Source organism: Megalobrama amblycephala, linkage group LG6 (assembly GCF_018812025.1).
Source record: "Megalobrama amblycephala isolate DHTTF-2021 linkage group LG6, ASM1881202v1, whole genome shotgun sequence".
Lineage (NCBI taxonomy): Eukaryota > Metazoa > Chordata > Actinopteri > Cypriniformes > Xenocyprididae > Megalobrama > Megalobrama amblycephala.
In genome coordinates this window covers 20,606,435-20,622,491 of record NC_063049.1, presented here as the reverse complement: position 1 = coordinate 20,622,491, position 16,057 = coordinate 20,606,435, and the positions used below count along the sequence as shown (strand labels likewise).

The following is a 16,057-nucleotide window of genomic DNA, read 5'->3' as shown; positions in this document are numbered from 1 at the left end:
TAGAAATTGTTCAGGATAATTGGTTTTGTGAAAATCACAAAATATTTGTGGTGTTTTTTTATAGGCGTTTAAGGTCAGTCAACTTGCAGAGAAAACTAATGCTAAGAAGAAGCAGCATCCATTAGGTTCCTACAATAAAACAGTCCAGAAGACACAGGTGAGGCTTTTTACACCTGTATTCAGCTGAATATCAAATCGATGCTGACCTCCGAGGAATTTCAGGATAATATTTTATGAAAAATCACAAATAAATGGTGAAATGCTGCTTTCTGTAGGTGTTTAAGGTCAACACTCATGCAGAGACTAATGAAGAGGAGGAGGAGGAAGAAGAAGAAGAAGAAGAAGAACTGGGAGGAGGAGGAGAAGAAGAAGAGGAAGAAGAAGAGGTGGATGAGAATGAGGAGGATTGTTTAAGCTCTGACAATAAACTTGCTAATAATGCGCAGGTGAGTCTCATTTCATGTCATCATGTCCTTCCAAACATGCATGACTTTCATTTAAAGAGGACCTATTATGGGTTTTTTTTTTTTTTTTTTTTTTTTTTTTACTTTCTTTAGTATGTAATGTTGCAGTTTGTGCATGAAAAAAGTCTGCAAATTTGCAAAACACAAAGTCCACTCCAAAGGGAGTTATTCTCTATATCAGTAGGCACTGTTTCCGAACTCCCTAAAATGCCTGATTGTAGCCTTGAGTTTTCTTCCAGGAACGTACACGTCACAGTATACCTCATTTAAATAATTCCCGCCCATGACATGCGCAAAAAAAGGAGGCGAGGCCTGGTTGAGTTGCATTAGTGTGATGAAACTTGCGGTTTATTGTAAGGGCCTTTATATTTCCGAAACACGCTCAAAGCAGTTGACCAATCACAACACACTGGTCCAACCGATCACATTGTGCTTTTCCGAGGAAACAGAGCGTTTCTGACAGACTGAGAAAAGAGGGGCTGCCTGCAACAATGTAAAATATATGTTTTTTGAACATTCAAGCATGAAAACCTATTCTAGTAGATCCCAAAAACAAAATCAAGACTTTGAAAAATGTCGTAATATGGCCTCTTTAAAATTCCCTCTGCATTACACTTTCAACTATCTACGAAACAATGCAACAGTAAGATCAGCATCCTGAATCAATAAGTCACTGGAATACTATTATAAACAGGAACTATCACTACTATCACATGTGTGAATCTTTTCTGTAGGTGTTTAGGATGAAAGTCCACACACGACACAATAATGCAGAAGATGATCAGGATGATTTAGACTGTCAGATAATTCAAGAAAAGGTGAGTCTTCCTCTTTTAGCACATTATGGGATTTGTTACAAACAAATGACTGGTTTTGTGGAAATCACAATAAAATATGAGAGATGCTGTTTTCTGTAGTTGTTTAAGGCCAGATCACGTGCAAAACAGACTACAGCCAAGAGGAAGGATGATTGTTTAGATGCTGACTGTGAAATAATTCAGGAGGCAGAGGTGAGTTAGAAAGTTATTATTAGATTGGTGACCTTCAACCTCTGCAGCTAGAAAGTCTTAATAATCTGTTAAGTCTTTAGAGTAGTTGACCTAAATACTACAGAATTAAGTGGAAATAACAAACTCAAAGTAAGTAAAGTGCTGTTTTCTATAGGTGTTTAAGTGCAGATCACGTGTAAAGCGGACTACTGCCAAGAGGAAGGATGATTGTTTAGACGCTGACAGTGAAATAATTCAGGAGGCACAGGTGAGTCTTTCTCTTCCACCTGTTCTTGTTTAGTACAATATTATGAGATTGGTCACCTTCAATCTCTGCAGCCAGGAAGTCTTAATAATCTGTGAGGCCTAAACCATCTTCAGACCAGCGGACCAAAGAGTGACAATTTTAGATGGAATAACAAACTCAAAATATGTGAGATATTGTTTTCTGTAGGTGTTTAAGGTCAGATCCCATTCAAAGCAGAGTAATGCCAAGAGAAAGGAGGATTGTGTAGATGCTGATAGTGAAATAATCCAGGAGACGCAGGTAAATCTTCCTATTTTACTATAAAACTGATTAATTTAATGTCATTATAATCTATGAAGCCTAAATCAACTTGCTACCATTCAACACTTGAACTATAAAGTTCCAACCGATTTTGAAGAATTTTAACTGATTTAGAAGAAATCACAATGAAATATACTATCATTCAACAGTTTGAGTCAATATAATTTAATCATTTATTTGATCAAAAATACAGAAAAAAATAGTAATATTGTGATATATTATTACAATTTAAAATGGTTTTTTTTTTTTAGGATCCTTTGATAAATTGAAAGTAATACATTTTATTTTAACATTATAAATGTATAAATGTATTATATAGTGTTACTTTTGATCAATTCAGTGGATCCTTGCTAAATAAAATAATTAATTTATTTAAAAAAATATATTAAAAAAATTATTTGAACGGTAGTGTAAGAGCGATAATGTTTTCTGTAGGTGGTTAAAGTCAGATCCCGTGCAAAGCAGAGTAATGCCAAGAGAAAGGAGGATTGTGTAGATGCTGACAGTGAAATAATCCAGGAGACGCAGGTAAATCTTCCTATTTTACCTATATATCATTTAGTACACTATTATAAAACTGATTAACTTGATGTCATTAAAATCTATGAAGCCTAAATCAACATTTGAACTATAGAATTCACATTATAAAATAAATGTTTTTCTCTAAAACACAATGGCCACAATTATTAGCACCCTTTTATTCAAAACTGTTTGCAACCTCCTTTTGCCAAGATAACAGCTCTGATTCGTCTTCTTAATGCCTGATGAGTTTGGAGAACACCTGATAAGAGATCATGCAGAATCTCTTCAGATCCTTCAGATTCCCAGCTCCATGATGGTGCTTCTTCTCTTCAGTTCACTCCACTCATTCTCTTTAGGGTTCATGTCAGGGGACTGAGATGGCCATGGCAGAAGCTTCATTTTGTGCTCAGTGACACATTTTTGTGCTGGTTTTGATGTTTGTTTTGGATCATTGTCCTGATGGAAGATCGAACCACAGCCCATTATTGGATTTCTAGCAGAAGTGGTCAGGTTTTGATTTTTTATCTGTTGGTATTTGCTAGAATTCATGATACCATATATCTGAACAAGATGTCCAGGACCTCCAGCAGAAAAATAGGCCCACAACATTAAAGATCCAGCAGTATATTTGATCGTGGGCATGGGGTACTTTGTATCCATGTGTGCACCAAACCCATCTGGTGGGTTTGCTGCCAAAAAGCTATTTTTTTAGTTTCATCTGACCATAGAAGCCGGTCCCGTTGAAGTTCCAGTCGTGTCTGACAACTGAATATGCTGGAGATTTTTTCTGGATGAGAGCAGAGGATTTTTCTTGAAACCCTCCCGAACAACTTGTGGGGATGTAGGTGCTGTTTGATATTTTTTTAGGCTTTCTGAGACTCAAGACTCAACTAATCTCTGCAATTCTCCAGCTATGATCCTTGGAGAGTCTTTGTCCACTCAAACTTTCCTCCTCACCGTGCATTAGGACGATTTAGACACACGTCCTCTTCCAGGCAGATTTGTAACATTTTTAGTTGATTGAAACTTCTTAATTATTGCCCTGATAGTGGAATTTGGGGATTTTCAATACTTTAGCTATTTTCTTACAGCACTTTCTATTTTGTGAAGCTCGACAATCTTTTGCTGCACATCAGAACTATATTCTTTGGTTTTACTTATTGTGATGAATGATTATGGGAATTTGGCATTTGTGTTTCCTCATGTTTATACTCCTGTGGAACAGGAAGTCATGACTGGACAATTTCATGTTCATGATCACACTGGTGTGCTAAAAAAATTTAAATATGAATGGGAATATACTTCAGAGATATTTTACTCATAAGAATTTCTAGGGGTGCCAATAATTGTGGCCAACATGTATTGGAGAAAAACATTTATTTCATAATGTGAGTTTCCCCCCACTTTCAGTTGTTTTACTTCGATGAAAGGTTAGAATTTTGTGAATTTTTTGAATGAAAGATCAAAAGGATTTATTTTCACAGCCACCTTTGTTCATATTTACTAAGGGTGCCAATAATTGTGGAGGGCACTGTATTATTACAATTAAAAAAAAAAATTTTTTTCAGGATCCTTTGATAAATTGAAAGCAATAAATCTTATTTTAACATATAAATGTCACTGTTATAAATGTATAAATGTAAATGTTATAAATGTCTTTAGTGTCACTTTTGATCAATTCAGTGGATCCTTGCTAAATAAAAGAATTAATTTATTTAAAAAATATATATTAAAAAATTATTTGAACAGTAGTGTAAGAGCGATAATATTTTCTGTAGGTGATTAAGGTCAGATCACATGCAAAGCAGACTAAAGCCAGGAGGATGGAGGATTGTTTCAGCTCTGACAGTGAAATAATTCAGGAAGCACAGGTAATTCTTCCTCTGGTATAACATGTAGCATGCGATTATAAGTTATCCATTAACACCTGTTTTAATCTCACTGAGTCTTATCCCGTCTCTCTCAAGGTCTATTTACCTGAGGAGAGATTAGAGGAAATGAGCAGCTCCACAACTCACCAGCTCAACAAAACCGGTAACCTGAGTTACAGCTCAACACAGCAACATAAAGAGCAATGGTGCTGATCTGATATCTAAGCTCTGCCCTATATTTTACAGTCTGAGTAGACTCTGTTTACCACCCAAAAGAATAGAGCAAGAACCATTCTTGCATTTACTTGCTTCAAATCCATTAAGTGTTTTACTTAAACGTCTCTGTATATTCACCGCAACAGTAAATAGATGTGACTCTGCCCACAGGAGAAGAGGCCACTAGGGTGCAAAGAAACCGAAAAGTAAAGACAACTTTACAGCCGGAAACAGGGGTGACACGGGGGTCAAAGAAGACCAAAGGTGCTGCGCCTGCTATCAGTCCAAAATCAACACATTTCTCTCCCAGGGCACATTCATCGGAGTCTCTGTCTCCTGAAGGACAGACAGAAATCCAGACAGGATTACCGATGGAGGCAGAGTGAGTGTCAGTCACATGTCATGTTGTGCTCTTGTGTTTGTGTTTATAAATTTTGTATGTCCAGGACCAGTAAGCATGATTGACATGCTTGTGTATTTGAATGTAAACCCTCTATCCAAATATATCCATTGCATTATGTTGCAAATGTTTATATTGTTGTGCTAAACTGTGACCCGGTCAGAGTGAAACGGTAACAAAATACTGGCAGTTATAGTTAATAATTATAGTTTATCAGAGAGGGTTAGACGGTTTTTTATAATAATAAATACAACCCAGTGCTTTTTCTAATTAATGGTAAGTCAATCTCCTAAACATCTTTTTAATTTCCCTGAACTCCTCCCTCTCGCTTTCCGTCGCTTCATCAGTTTTTACCTCTTCAATCATCAGCCTGCTTGCATTCCTGTTGTGTTTTGGACATACACAAAGCAGGTTGCGACATCGAGTCAGAGGTCAGACAGAGGTCAAACAGCCTGGCTCCAAGGTTTTAGGGACTCATTAATATCCTGTCTAATCACTGTTTGCATTCCTCTCTCGTCACTCCATCCATCCCGGTTTCTGGCGCTCTTTGATTGCAGCTCAGATTTCAGCCCGAACCCTTCTCAGGCCCTGTGAGCAGTGAGAAAGCCGAGAGGAGATTAGGGTATCGCTTCACATCTGAGCTCTTATCAGTAAATCTCTCTCACTCCCTACCTCACTCCGTCTGGGCTGTATCTTAACCCCAACACCAGACTTCCGACTCTGTCCTCCAGTTGATTCCCAATTATATTTGATATCCTTTGTTGTTATTTTTGACAGCATGGGTCATTCAAAGAACACAGGTGGAAGAGAAGATGCGGAACAGAAAGTAAAGAAAAATAAAAAGCTTAATAAGCAAACTGTCAAATCAAAGGGGAAGACTGTTCAAATTCATAAAGACATTGAGACCCAGAATACCAGTGTCCCTGACGATACCACTTCTACCTCTAAGAAAGTGAGTCACATACTAAGTCCATATGCTCTTATTTATTTTATACACCTTATAATTGTTATAATGTGCACTCAATCTGCAGAAGAAAAAGAAAACAGAAAAACAGAAAATAGAAGAGGCTGAAGAAGAAAAGGAAGAGCCTAAAAAAGCCCAGAACTCAATAGTTAAAGTTATAAAGAAGAAAAAGGGTCAACCAGCATTTGTTGTAGGTGAGTTTATGTTGAGATAAGTAAAGACATCATGAAGTTTTACATTAATAGTTTAAAATAATTATAAATAAACTGATTTTATGTACACTTTTATATGTATACTATATGTTTTTTTTATAATTGATTCGGCAAGGATACATTAAATTGATCAAAATTGAAAGCAAAGACATTTATAATGTTAAAACATTTATTTTAAAAAAATCTTAATTTCAAATAAATGTTCTTTTGAACTTTCCATTCATTAAAGATGGAAAAATATTAAGCAGCACAACTGTTTTGATAATAATAATAAATGTTAGAGCACCAAATCAGAACATTAGATTGATTTTTGAAGGATCATGTGACACTGAAGACTGAAGTAATGATGCTGAAAATTCAGTTTTGCCATCACAGAAATATATATATATACAGAAAACAGTTATTTTAAATTGTAATAATATTTCACAATATTACTATTTTTACTGTATTTTTTATGAAAAAGGCAGCTTTGGTGAGCATAAGAGGCTTCTTTTTAAAAAACCTTTAAACCATTTTACAGACCCCAAACTTTTGAAAACTAGTGTATATTTATGTTTTTTAGAGGCAACTCATCAGGTTTTAAGACAGCAATCATGTTTTCTTCAACAGAAAACATTTCATAAACAGAACAAAATTAAGAACATGTCAAAGAAAATCTCATTTTAATGCATTTGTTTCAGGAAAACCTCGGCCACAGGAAGCTGAATGGATGGCAAATCCATTGGATGAGCCTGAGAGACAGATGACCATTCAGAGAGAGGTAACAACTCACGACACAGAGGATGACCAACTACAAAACACTGAGAACACACAAGAACAAAACTACATTGACTCTGGGGATGACATGGATGCTGATACAGACTCAGAGAATACAGACACACATGAAGCACATGAGGACTCTCCCAGATCAGCTTACAGCACTCACAGATCGCAGCACTCACTCATTACAGCACGTTCAGATGCCAGCATTCACAGACTCTCACAGAACTCCATCAGAGCCACCTCAATGGGGGTGGCAGCCCACTGCGGCCCGTGCAGCCCAGCACCCCTGTCTCTCATCCACCTGCCTCCTCAGTCAGAACACCCTCCTGCCTCAGACCCCACTAAATCTGAGACAGGCAGTGATGTGAGTATTTCTCATTCAACAGTTAGATATCTATACCAGGGGTAGCCAACCCTGCTCCTGGAGGGCTACCTTCCTGCAGGCTTCAGTTCCAACCCTGCTCAGACACAATTGGCTGTTGTTTTCAAGTAATCCTGAGCACTTTAATTAGGTGGTTCAGGTGTGTCTGGTTACAGTTGGAGATAAATTCTGCAGGATGGTAGCCCTCCAGGAGCAGGACTGGCTAGCCCTCATCTATATAATTGTATACACTCGGATAATATATCAGACTGTTAGTGCACTAGTGAGGATTTTACAGTGACTGTCTGCAGTTACAGTAGGTGGCGACAAGTGACAGACTTTATAAATGAGTCAACAAATCTTTCATTCATCAGTTTGTTCAAGACATACTGATTCATTCAGGAATGAAATAAGTGAGTCATTGAATAGTTTACTTAACCGTTTCGCTAATAAACACTGACTCATTCAGGAACAAAATAACACTGTTTGTTGCACAGTGTTGCGACTCAGATTTTACTTCATTTTGAACTATTTGCATTGATAGAGCAAACTTAGACATTAGAAGTAACTGGAAATACCGTGTCTTGAACGAAATTTACTCAATATATAATGCCTAATAGTGCCCGCCCACTTTTTCAGCAGCTTCTGGAAGTAATTTTCCCATTATGTCTTTTGCAAAGCTTCATGGCAGTGGGTGGGTGCTAAAGAGCTCTTTTCACATGATTTGCTTGTTGCACAATTTGCTTTCTCTGATTGGTGGATATTTCTCTACAGAATCATGGGTAATTTTTTTTTTCACTAGAAATTTTGCTGTTGAACATGTTTTTTTATAATGAAGTTGAAATAAGGAAGGCTGATGGCTTCATCAGAAGCATATATCATTGATTAACAACCTTGTAGCTTGGTCTATAAAGGTTGTCTTTAAAAGTTATAAAAAACAATTCCTGTATGGAGATAATTAATTAGAAATTTAACTCTAGAACCTTCTTTTTCATTGAACAATTTATAAGTAATATCACATTGGTAGTTGTGCTGTTCATCTGAATATCAGCACTCTTGTTCTTGTGTGATATTGCTTAAGTACTTATAAATAATGGTAAAACAATCACCTGTCATGTTATTGTGATATTCATAACCCTACCTTTGATTTGACTATTAGGTTAAAAGCAGCGAGGTGCCCACTAACCAAACAGACAAAAAAGCTGCAGCGCTGGCTGAAAAGGCAGAGCGCCGTCGTCTGGAGGTGGAGAAGAAACGGAGGGAGAGAGAGGAGGAAAAGAAGAGACAGCAAGAAAAAGAGGCGACAGAAGAGAGGATGAGGATGGAACTGGAAGAAGAACAGAGGAAGAGAGCAGAGGAAGCGAGGTACAATGCGTCACTGCTTTTTGGAAGCAAATACTGTAACGAAAAACTATATCCTGCAGACACTGGAAAGAAACTATCACTGTGATATATGCAGGTTACGGAAGATTAGAGAAGAAGATGAGAGACGAAGAAGACAAGAGGAGGAGATGGAGAGACAGAGGAGAGAGCAAGCAGAGAAGGACAGAGAAAGAAGACGACAGGAGGAGAAGAGGAGGCTGCTGGAACGGCTTCAGAGAGAAAGACAGGAAGAGGAGAAACGGCAGGCTGGTAAATATCCATGCAGTAGTGGTCTTTGTTTGGTTGGGGCCCTTAACACGTGACAGTCTTGATTCCATATCTCTTGGAGTGAATTCTGTGACACTACTGTGAAAACTTACTACAAGATCTGAATCAAGATAATGACTATGTTTCAAACCCTAGCAAGCTGCTATTCCCTACATAAACGGCTGCCTTCTAAGAGCTGATTTACACAGAACGTGATTTTGCTTTTAAAAATGCAAGACACAGGGCAGTGGAATAAAAAAAAGCACAGTCTAGAGGCGCATTTTTTAAAAGTTAACTTGAGTGCTGCGTTTTTAGAAATCATTTGATGCAAATATGAGGCTTTTATTATTTTTTACATGTATCTGTGGTTTGTGTTGGAATGCACTTGTGGTGAACTATGATCAATGTTCTTTGTTTTGTCATGTTAAAATAAAGGGGAAAAAAGATGTGTTGTGTGTGATGCTGCAAAAGATGCAAAGCGCAACAGTCAAACGTGTCCTATCGCATGTTTACATAAAAAAATGATACACAAGAAAAGCTGTGAAGTTAAATAAACGAGATGCAGTGAAATGTGAAAAAAAAAAAGTAAGATTTTTGGAATGTAAGTTGCACAGACCTTGCATTTTTTTCATTCCACTGCCTTGAATTTCACAAATTTCAAAAACTTTTTCACTCAAGGTTTAAAAACATGTTTTTTTAAAAGTTGAACTTCGAATAACTTGAGCGCCGTCTGTGTTTTCAGAAAGCCGTCTCATGACCGAGACACTGCAAAAGACATGTGGAATCATGCAAAAACATGGTCTGTGTGAACTGCCTCTCTATTCTCACCATCACAGAAACAAACAAGTGGAACACTGTACAGACAGCCTCTCAGTGTCATATAAACAGACTCAAAATTGATTTTTAATAAAGTTTGACATTAGCATGTTGCTAAGCTACCAAGTCAATGCTCTAATTAACCTGAAAATATGACTTACTATTTTTTAAATCAATGTTTTTAAATACTGAATGATCACCTTTTATCAACATATTACCTTGTGCATGATTTGGATTTCTTGAACTGTGCATTCTGGGCCTGCCAACCCTTACAAAAATGAAGTTTATTCAAGTGTGCTATTAGTATGCTTAATTTAAACTAAAAATAAGAAAGTATACTTTCAGTCTACTTTTTATGTACTTTTTAGATATATACTTTATGTACTTCTAAGAAACTTTTCTGACCTATTCTCAATTATACTTTAAGTATATCTCAATCAAAAGATTAAGTATTCCAAGTATACTTGGCTTGTAGTTGTGTTTACTCTTTTGATTGAGTAGCCTATTATATACTTTTTCACATAGTTTTACATACTGTTGTATAAACTTACATTGTTTGAAAATATTGATTCATAAAGAAAACACGTCCTAATTCTGAGTATGAAATTTTTTTTTGTATTATTACCCCCCTCGCTGAAGTTAATACCTGATTGGCCTTATTCTAACCTCACCCCTAATCCTAACCACAACCCCACACCTAATCCTACACCAACCTGTATACTTGGGGGGGTAATAATTTGGCAGGGAGTTGAAATTCGGCACAACACCTGCAATCCATGTTTCCATGAGGAATCCATAAAGAGGAAGCAGAAACAAGTGATAGAAGCATTGCATATGCACATGTAAAATAAGGCAATCATCAACTTTTAAACAGCATATAAATCAAAAACGTTACCGAATGAATTGTCGACGCAGGAAAAGCTAGGCTGTAGGACTTTGGGGGTGTTGATGGAGGCAATCTACTATGTTATGATCTTCGTTCTGAATCTGATATGGATATAGTTGATTTTTTTTTTTTGTTCAAAATGTTCCGTTTTTAGAAACTTTCCTACATTCAAATGTTGTTTGAAAAAAAAGGCATGAAGGCATGATTTTTTTTTTTTAAAGCAGAGACTCTGTTCTTTCTTTTGATTTATTACATGTTCAGAATTCATACAACAAAATATTCTGGGGGCCATGAAATGCTGGAGGTGGCTCTGTTGAACGTAAAAAAGTATAAAAATGAATACCTAAATATGAACATAGTATACTTTAAAGTGCAAAAATTATATATAAATATTAAACTATAAGTATAATTTAAGTTCACTTAAAGAAAACAACGTAAAACAAGTATACTTGTATATTTAGTATTTAGTAACAAGTATTTAACTAGTAAAGTATCAGTATACCAAAGTTCACTTGTAGTATAGTAGCAGTACAAATGAAAAACATAACTGTAAACTAGCTGTGTACTTTACTACTGTTATTGTAGAGTATACTTTTATACACTAAAAAGTGGGCTGGTTTAGTCCCAAGTAGAATTGAAATAATACACTTACAAGTATACTATTAGTACAGTGATATTAGTTTAGTTACTACCAGGGCTTGACATTAAAGTATTAATTCACTTTCAAATGAAAATTAGCCCAAGCTTTACTAACCCTCAAGCCATCCTAGGTGTATATGACTCTCTTCTTTCTGATGAACACAATCAGAGAAATATGAATAAATATCCTGATGCATCCAAGCTTTATAATGGCAGTGAATGGGAGTCACTAGTATGAGCTGAAGAAAGTGCATCCATCCACATCCATGATCCATCATAAACGTGTACTTCACATGGCTCCGGGGGTTAATAAAGGCCTTCTAAAGCGAAGTGATGCGTTTGTGTAAAAAAATATCCATATTTAAACAATTTATGAAGTCAAATATCGAGCTTTCGCCAGTCGTCAGAAAGAAGAAAGTCATATACATCTATTGAGGGTGAGTAAATCTTGGGCTAATTTTCATTTGAAAGTGAACTAATCCTTAAACTTTTTTGCTCATCAGTTGCCAGTGAAAATGCTGAGTGGCTAGTGGTTTTCCAAAGTTACAAGCCTCTCAGCATTTTCACTGGCCACAATTTGGACATTGATACCAAGGGGAAAAACTGCCATATAGAGTTTTTTTTTTAGTATTAGGTCATAATTTGGCAGCATGGTATATTAGGCTTCTGTCACTTTAAAGCCGCGGTCACACTAATGTGACGAAATGCGGAATTTTTCGCACAAGCTTGCGTTTTCGGTCTGACGCATTCACATGCATTTGAATGGAAGTCAATGGAACGAAAAGTGCAGTGTGACCGCACCTTAAGACCTGACTCACGGATCCCTTATATTGTTACACATTTGTTTTCTTTCTCAACTTTTTTTTATGTTCACTTCCTTGCCACGACTGGCATTTTGACATTATTTCATGTGTATTTGACTGTTTAAAGGTGCTCTAAGTGATTCTGGGTGGAGTAACTTCCTGTTGACGTTCGAAGTGTTGTCAAACAAAACAGAGGCTAGCTAGACCCTCCCTCCTCCTCCTCCCCCTCCCATCCGTGCTTCCTGAAAGAGTCATGAACGCGCATTTAAAATCATTCTTGTCGGTTATTGGCTGGAGCATGTTTATTATGTTTCGTGGTCCAGGCTGCACCAGTTTGTTTTTATTGCCGTTTTTGGAGCTTGTGGCGACTACAGAGACCGCGTTTTTTTACAGTGTGTTCAGGGGACAGGCAGCTAGCGGATAGTGAGGAGATGTTTGCTGTATGTGACAAAAAATGTTTTGGCCTAAAAACACGTGACATCACTTAGAGCACCTTTAAGTGCAATAAGCAGTGAAAACAAACTCAATTTAGTACTGAGAGGCGGCTTTATGTCGCGCACTTTGGGTGAGAGCACAAAATCTGTGGGAATGACTAAAATTACACGCAATCCCACGGCAAAATTCAAGCCCTATGTAACACCAAAAATGTTCATCCGCAGCAAATGAAATGAGTAAATGAGAGGAGTCAGGTTTATGTGTCAGCTTACTTAGAGATGAGAGAGCGAGAAAAAGAAAAAAACTAAGTGCAGCTGGTAACACTACATTGCTCTTGGTTTATTATTTCAGATGCCTTTTTAAAAGACTGCAACTGAAAAATGTATATATTATATATAAATTTCAACCTGTCAAAGTGGCTAGTAGGAGTGACTGTGTTACACGCCACTGCTGAAATCCACCCGCATTTGGTGGGTTGGCGGTTGCTAATGTCAAGCCCTGCTTACTACATACTTAAAAATATACTTGAACTTTATATGTATACTTAATAAAAATATTTTCTATAGTAAGTTTCATTTTCTATGGTAAGTTTTATTTTCTGGAGTAAATCTTTTGCACATTGTTGTTGTGGTGTTAGGATGTTTTTGGTGATTGTCAGTGTGTTGATATTCGGTTCCCAGGATGTTCTAAGTGGTTTTTGCTACAAGGTTGTTGGGATGTTTTTTGCGCGGTTGTTATTTTGCCTATTTAAGCAGCTCACTAGGTTTGGAACAGAGCAGCCTGCATGAGTTACCACACTACCGTCCCTACAGAGCAACTGTTTCAAACGTGTGGCCATGGTCTGGATTTCAGTCTTGACAATAGCAATACTGACCACAGTACTACGGCCCTGTCCCAAAAATGGCACACTTGCGGTCTTGTGTCCTTCACTTGCACATGTCCATGAAGACCATAGGGAGTCCCACTGGTCATTTTCATGATTCAAAAGGGTGCTCACAATGAATTTATGGGCACTGTGCTGCACCCTTGATGCCAAACCTGCAGGCTATTACCCAACAGTCTGTGCAGCAATGCATCACCTAAGTGTTCATTTGGAGGAGAACCACATATATCATTATACATCCTACTACATTAAAATGTAAATATCCTGCAAATATACTGCCTTATGAATAAGTGAACCAATGAATGAATGACTGTCCTCATTTTCAGCTGAATTGGAACGCCAGCGTTTGGAAGAGGAAGCTCGGAAGGAGGAGGAGCGCAGGAAGCTGTCAGAGATGGAGGAGGCTGAGAGACTGGAGTACCTGCGAAGACAGCAGGAGGAGGAGGAGGAGAGAAGGAAAGCTGCTGAGGAGAGGAGGAGGAAGGAGGAGGAAGCAGCGATGCACGTTGAACAGGAGGCCAGACTGCAGGCTGAGCTGTTTGCCAGGTTTGTCACCACCACAACAAACACGTTCATTCAGAACTCCATCAATGTTTCATCAACTTAAGTTCCTACATGTGAGAACATTAAAGCTGCACTATGTTACTTTTGGCTCTCTAGTGGTTAAAGCATAAAACTACAAGTTACTTGTGGAGGAACATGAATCTGATTGCACCTCTGTGCCTTTTGACTTGTTAAAAACAACAGTTTTAAAATTATTTAAAGTTTATTTAAATATTTAAAGTGATTTAGGATAAGGCAAAATATGGTTTGGAAGATGTACTCACTCATTATTTAAATTTTTGTTAATTTTGAAGAAAAAAAAAATGCTTACAATTTTACTTACAAAACACTAAAGCATAATATTGCTATTTTTCAAACTGTGCAGGAGCTTTATGTGAAGTATAGTGTATTTCTCTCGATAACAGGCAGAGGGCAGCACTGGAGCAGCACTTACAGTTTCACAGGGGTCTTTTTGTGGAGTCAGAAGGGCTGGAGCAGACGCAGGATATCTCTCGTCCCTGGATTTTCTCCTATTTCACCCTGTTGAAGCTGCTTGGCTTGGCTGAGCCCACATCTGAGGACATACTCAAAGATGTGCTGTGATTCCTTCTTTTGGGTTCATGCAGTAAAGTCCCACACCAGCGCTTAAAGCTGCATGGGTGCTTGTTTCAATAGGTGTGAAAACATGTGAAAATCTGCTGGATCACATCATCTCACTTTGTCATATCAGCACTTTTGAATTGCACCTGCTCAAACTGGATTTTTCTTTTTTTAAAGTATAGACGTTTGACGTTCTACATAAATACAACAAACCTGAACATTAATTTAAACTAATCTGCAAAAAAAGGTTTGTTCAGAAATCACCATTTCAAAGGTCATTTACATAGAAGACTTCAAAGTGGAATAATGGCAGTTGGTGAAATCATGTTCACCATTTTGAGGCATTAACTTTCTGTAGGAGAGTCTCTGCAACAACAACATGTGATTAATTATGTGAGGATCCTGCATAAAGCAGTGGTTCTCCACCAGGGGGTCCAGGGCCCACTAGGGGCCTTCATCAAACTTCCAACGGGGCCTCAAGATGACTTACAATGATTTAAGCTAAAACAACCAAAAATCAAAATATTATTCTTTTAATTCACCCCCTCAACAACCTTTTTTCTTTTAAAGAACCATAATTTACATTGTCTTAGATACAGAAGAAGATTAGGGCCAAGCAATAATAAAAAAATAAAACCATCTCGAGATTAAAGTTGTTAAATTTCGAGAAAAAACTCGTTAAATTTCGAGAAAAAAGTTGAAATAAAATGTTGAGAATAAACTCATTAAATTACAAGAAAAAAACTCGTTAAATTTCGAGAAAAAAGTCGAGATAAAATGTTGAGAATAAACTCATAAAATTATGAAAAAAAACTCGTTACATTTCGAGAAAAAAGTCGAGATAAAATTTTGAGAATAAACTCGTTAAATTACAAGAAAAAAACTCGTTAAATTTCGAGAAAAAAGTCGAGATAAAATGTTGAGAATAAACTCATAAAATTATGAAAAAAAACTCGTTACATTTCGAGAAAAAAGTCGAGATAAAATTTTGAGAATAAACTCGTTAAATTACAAGAAAAAAACTCGTTAAATTTCGAGAAAAAAGTCGAGATAAAATGTTGAGAATAAACTCGTTAAATTACGAGAAAAAAACTCGTTAAAAGTCGATATAAAATGTTGAGAATAAACTCGTTAAATTACGAGAAAAAAGTCATTAAATTACAAGAACAAATTCGTTAAATTATGAGAAAAATGGCGTTAAATTTCGAGAAAAAAGTCGAGATAAAATGTTGAGAATAAACTCATTAAATTACGAGAAAAATGTCGAGATAAAATGTTGAGAATAAACTCATTAAATTATGACTTTATTCTCAACATTTTATCTCGACTTTTTTCTCGAAATTTAACAAGTTTTTTCTCATAATTTAACTAATTTGTTCTCGTAATTTAATAACTTTTTTCTCGTAATTTAATGACTTTATTCTCAACATTTTATCTCGTCTTTTTTCTCGAAATTTAACAAGTTTTTTCTGGAAATTTAACAACTTTAATCTC

The 16,057-nt window shown here is 36.6% G+C and overlaps 1 protein-coding gene across 4 annotated transcripts in view; it reads left to right on the top strand.

The window, feature by feature from the left end:
* The window catches only part of LOC125270084 (trichohyalin), a 55,346-nt gene extending 40,111 nt beyond the window's left edge, over nt 1–15,235 (top strand). Inside the window, exons 15-31 of one of the 4 annotated variants that reach the window (XM_048193300.1) lie at nt 65–157; nt 276–446; nt 1,199–1,282; nt 1,382–1,474; nt 1,629–1,721; nt 1,908–2,000; nt 2,457–2,549; nt 4,322–4,414; nt 4,511–4,577; nt 4,802–5,012; nt 5,808–5,982; nt 6,062–6,188; nt 6,887–6,966; nt 8,489–8,694; nt 8,789–8,961; nt 13,747–13,966; nt 14,389–15,235. In XM_048193300.1, coding sequence (XP_048049257.1) covers nt 65–157; nt 276–446; nt 1,199–1,282; nt 1,382–1,474; nt 1,629–1,721; nt 1,908–2,000; nt 2,457–2,549; nt 4,322–4,414; nt 4,511–4,577; nt 4,802–5,012; nt 5,808–5,982; nt 6,062–6,188; nt 6,887–6,966; nt 8,489–8,694; nt 8,789–8,961; nt 13,747–13,966; nt 14,389–14,566 — 2,250 coding nt within the window. In that variant the 3' untranslated portion in view covers nt 14,567–15,235. Of the gene's footprint in view, nt 1–64; nt 158–275; nt 447–1,198; nt 1,283–1,381; nt 1,475–1,628; nt 1,722–1,907; nt 2,001–2,456; nt 2,550–4,321; nt 4,415–4,510; nt 4,578–4,801; nt 5,013–5,807; nt 5,983–6,061; nt 6,189–6,886; nt 7,333–8,488; nt 8,695–8,788; nt 8,962–9,700; nt 10,376–13,746; nt 13,967–14,388 lie in introns of those variants that run through there. The other 3 variants (XM_048193297.1, XM_048193298.1, XM_048193299.1) reach the window with 3 other exon arrangements.
* The last annotated feature ends 822 nt before the right edge of the window (nt 15,236–16,057 follow it).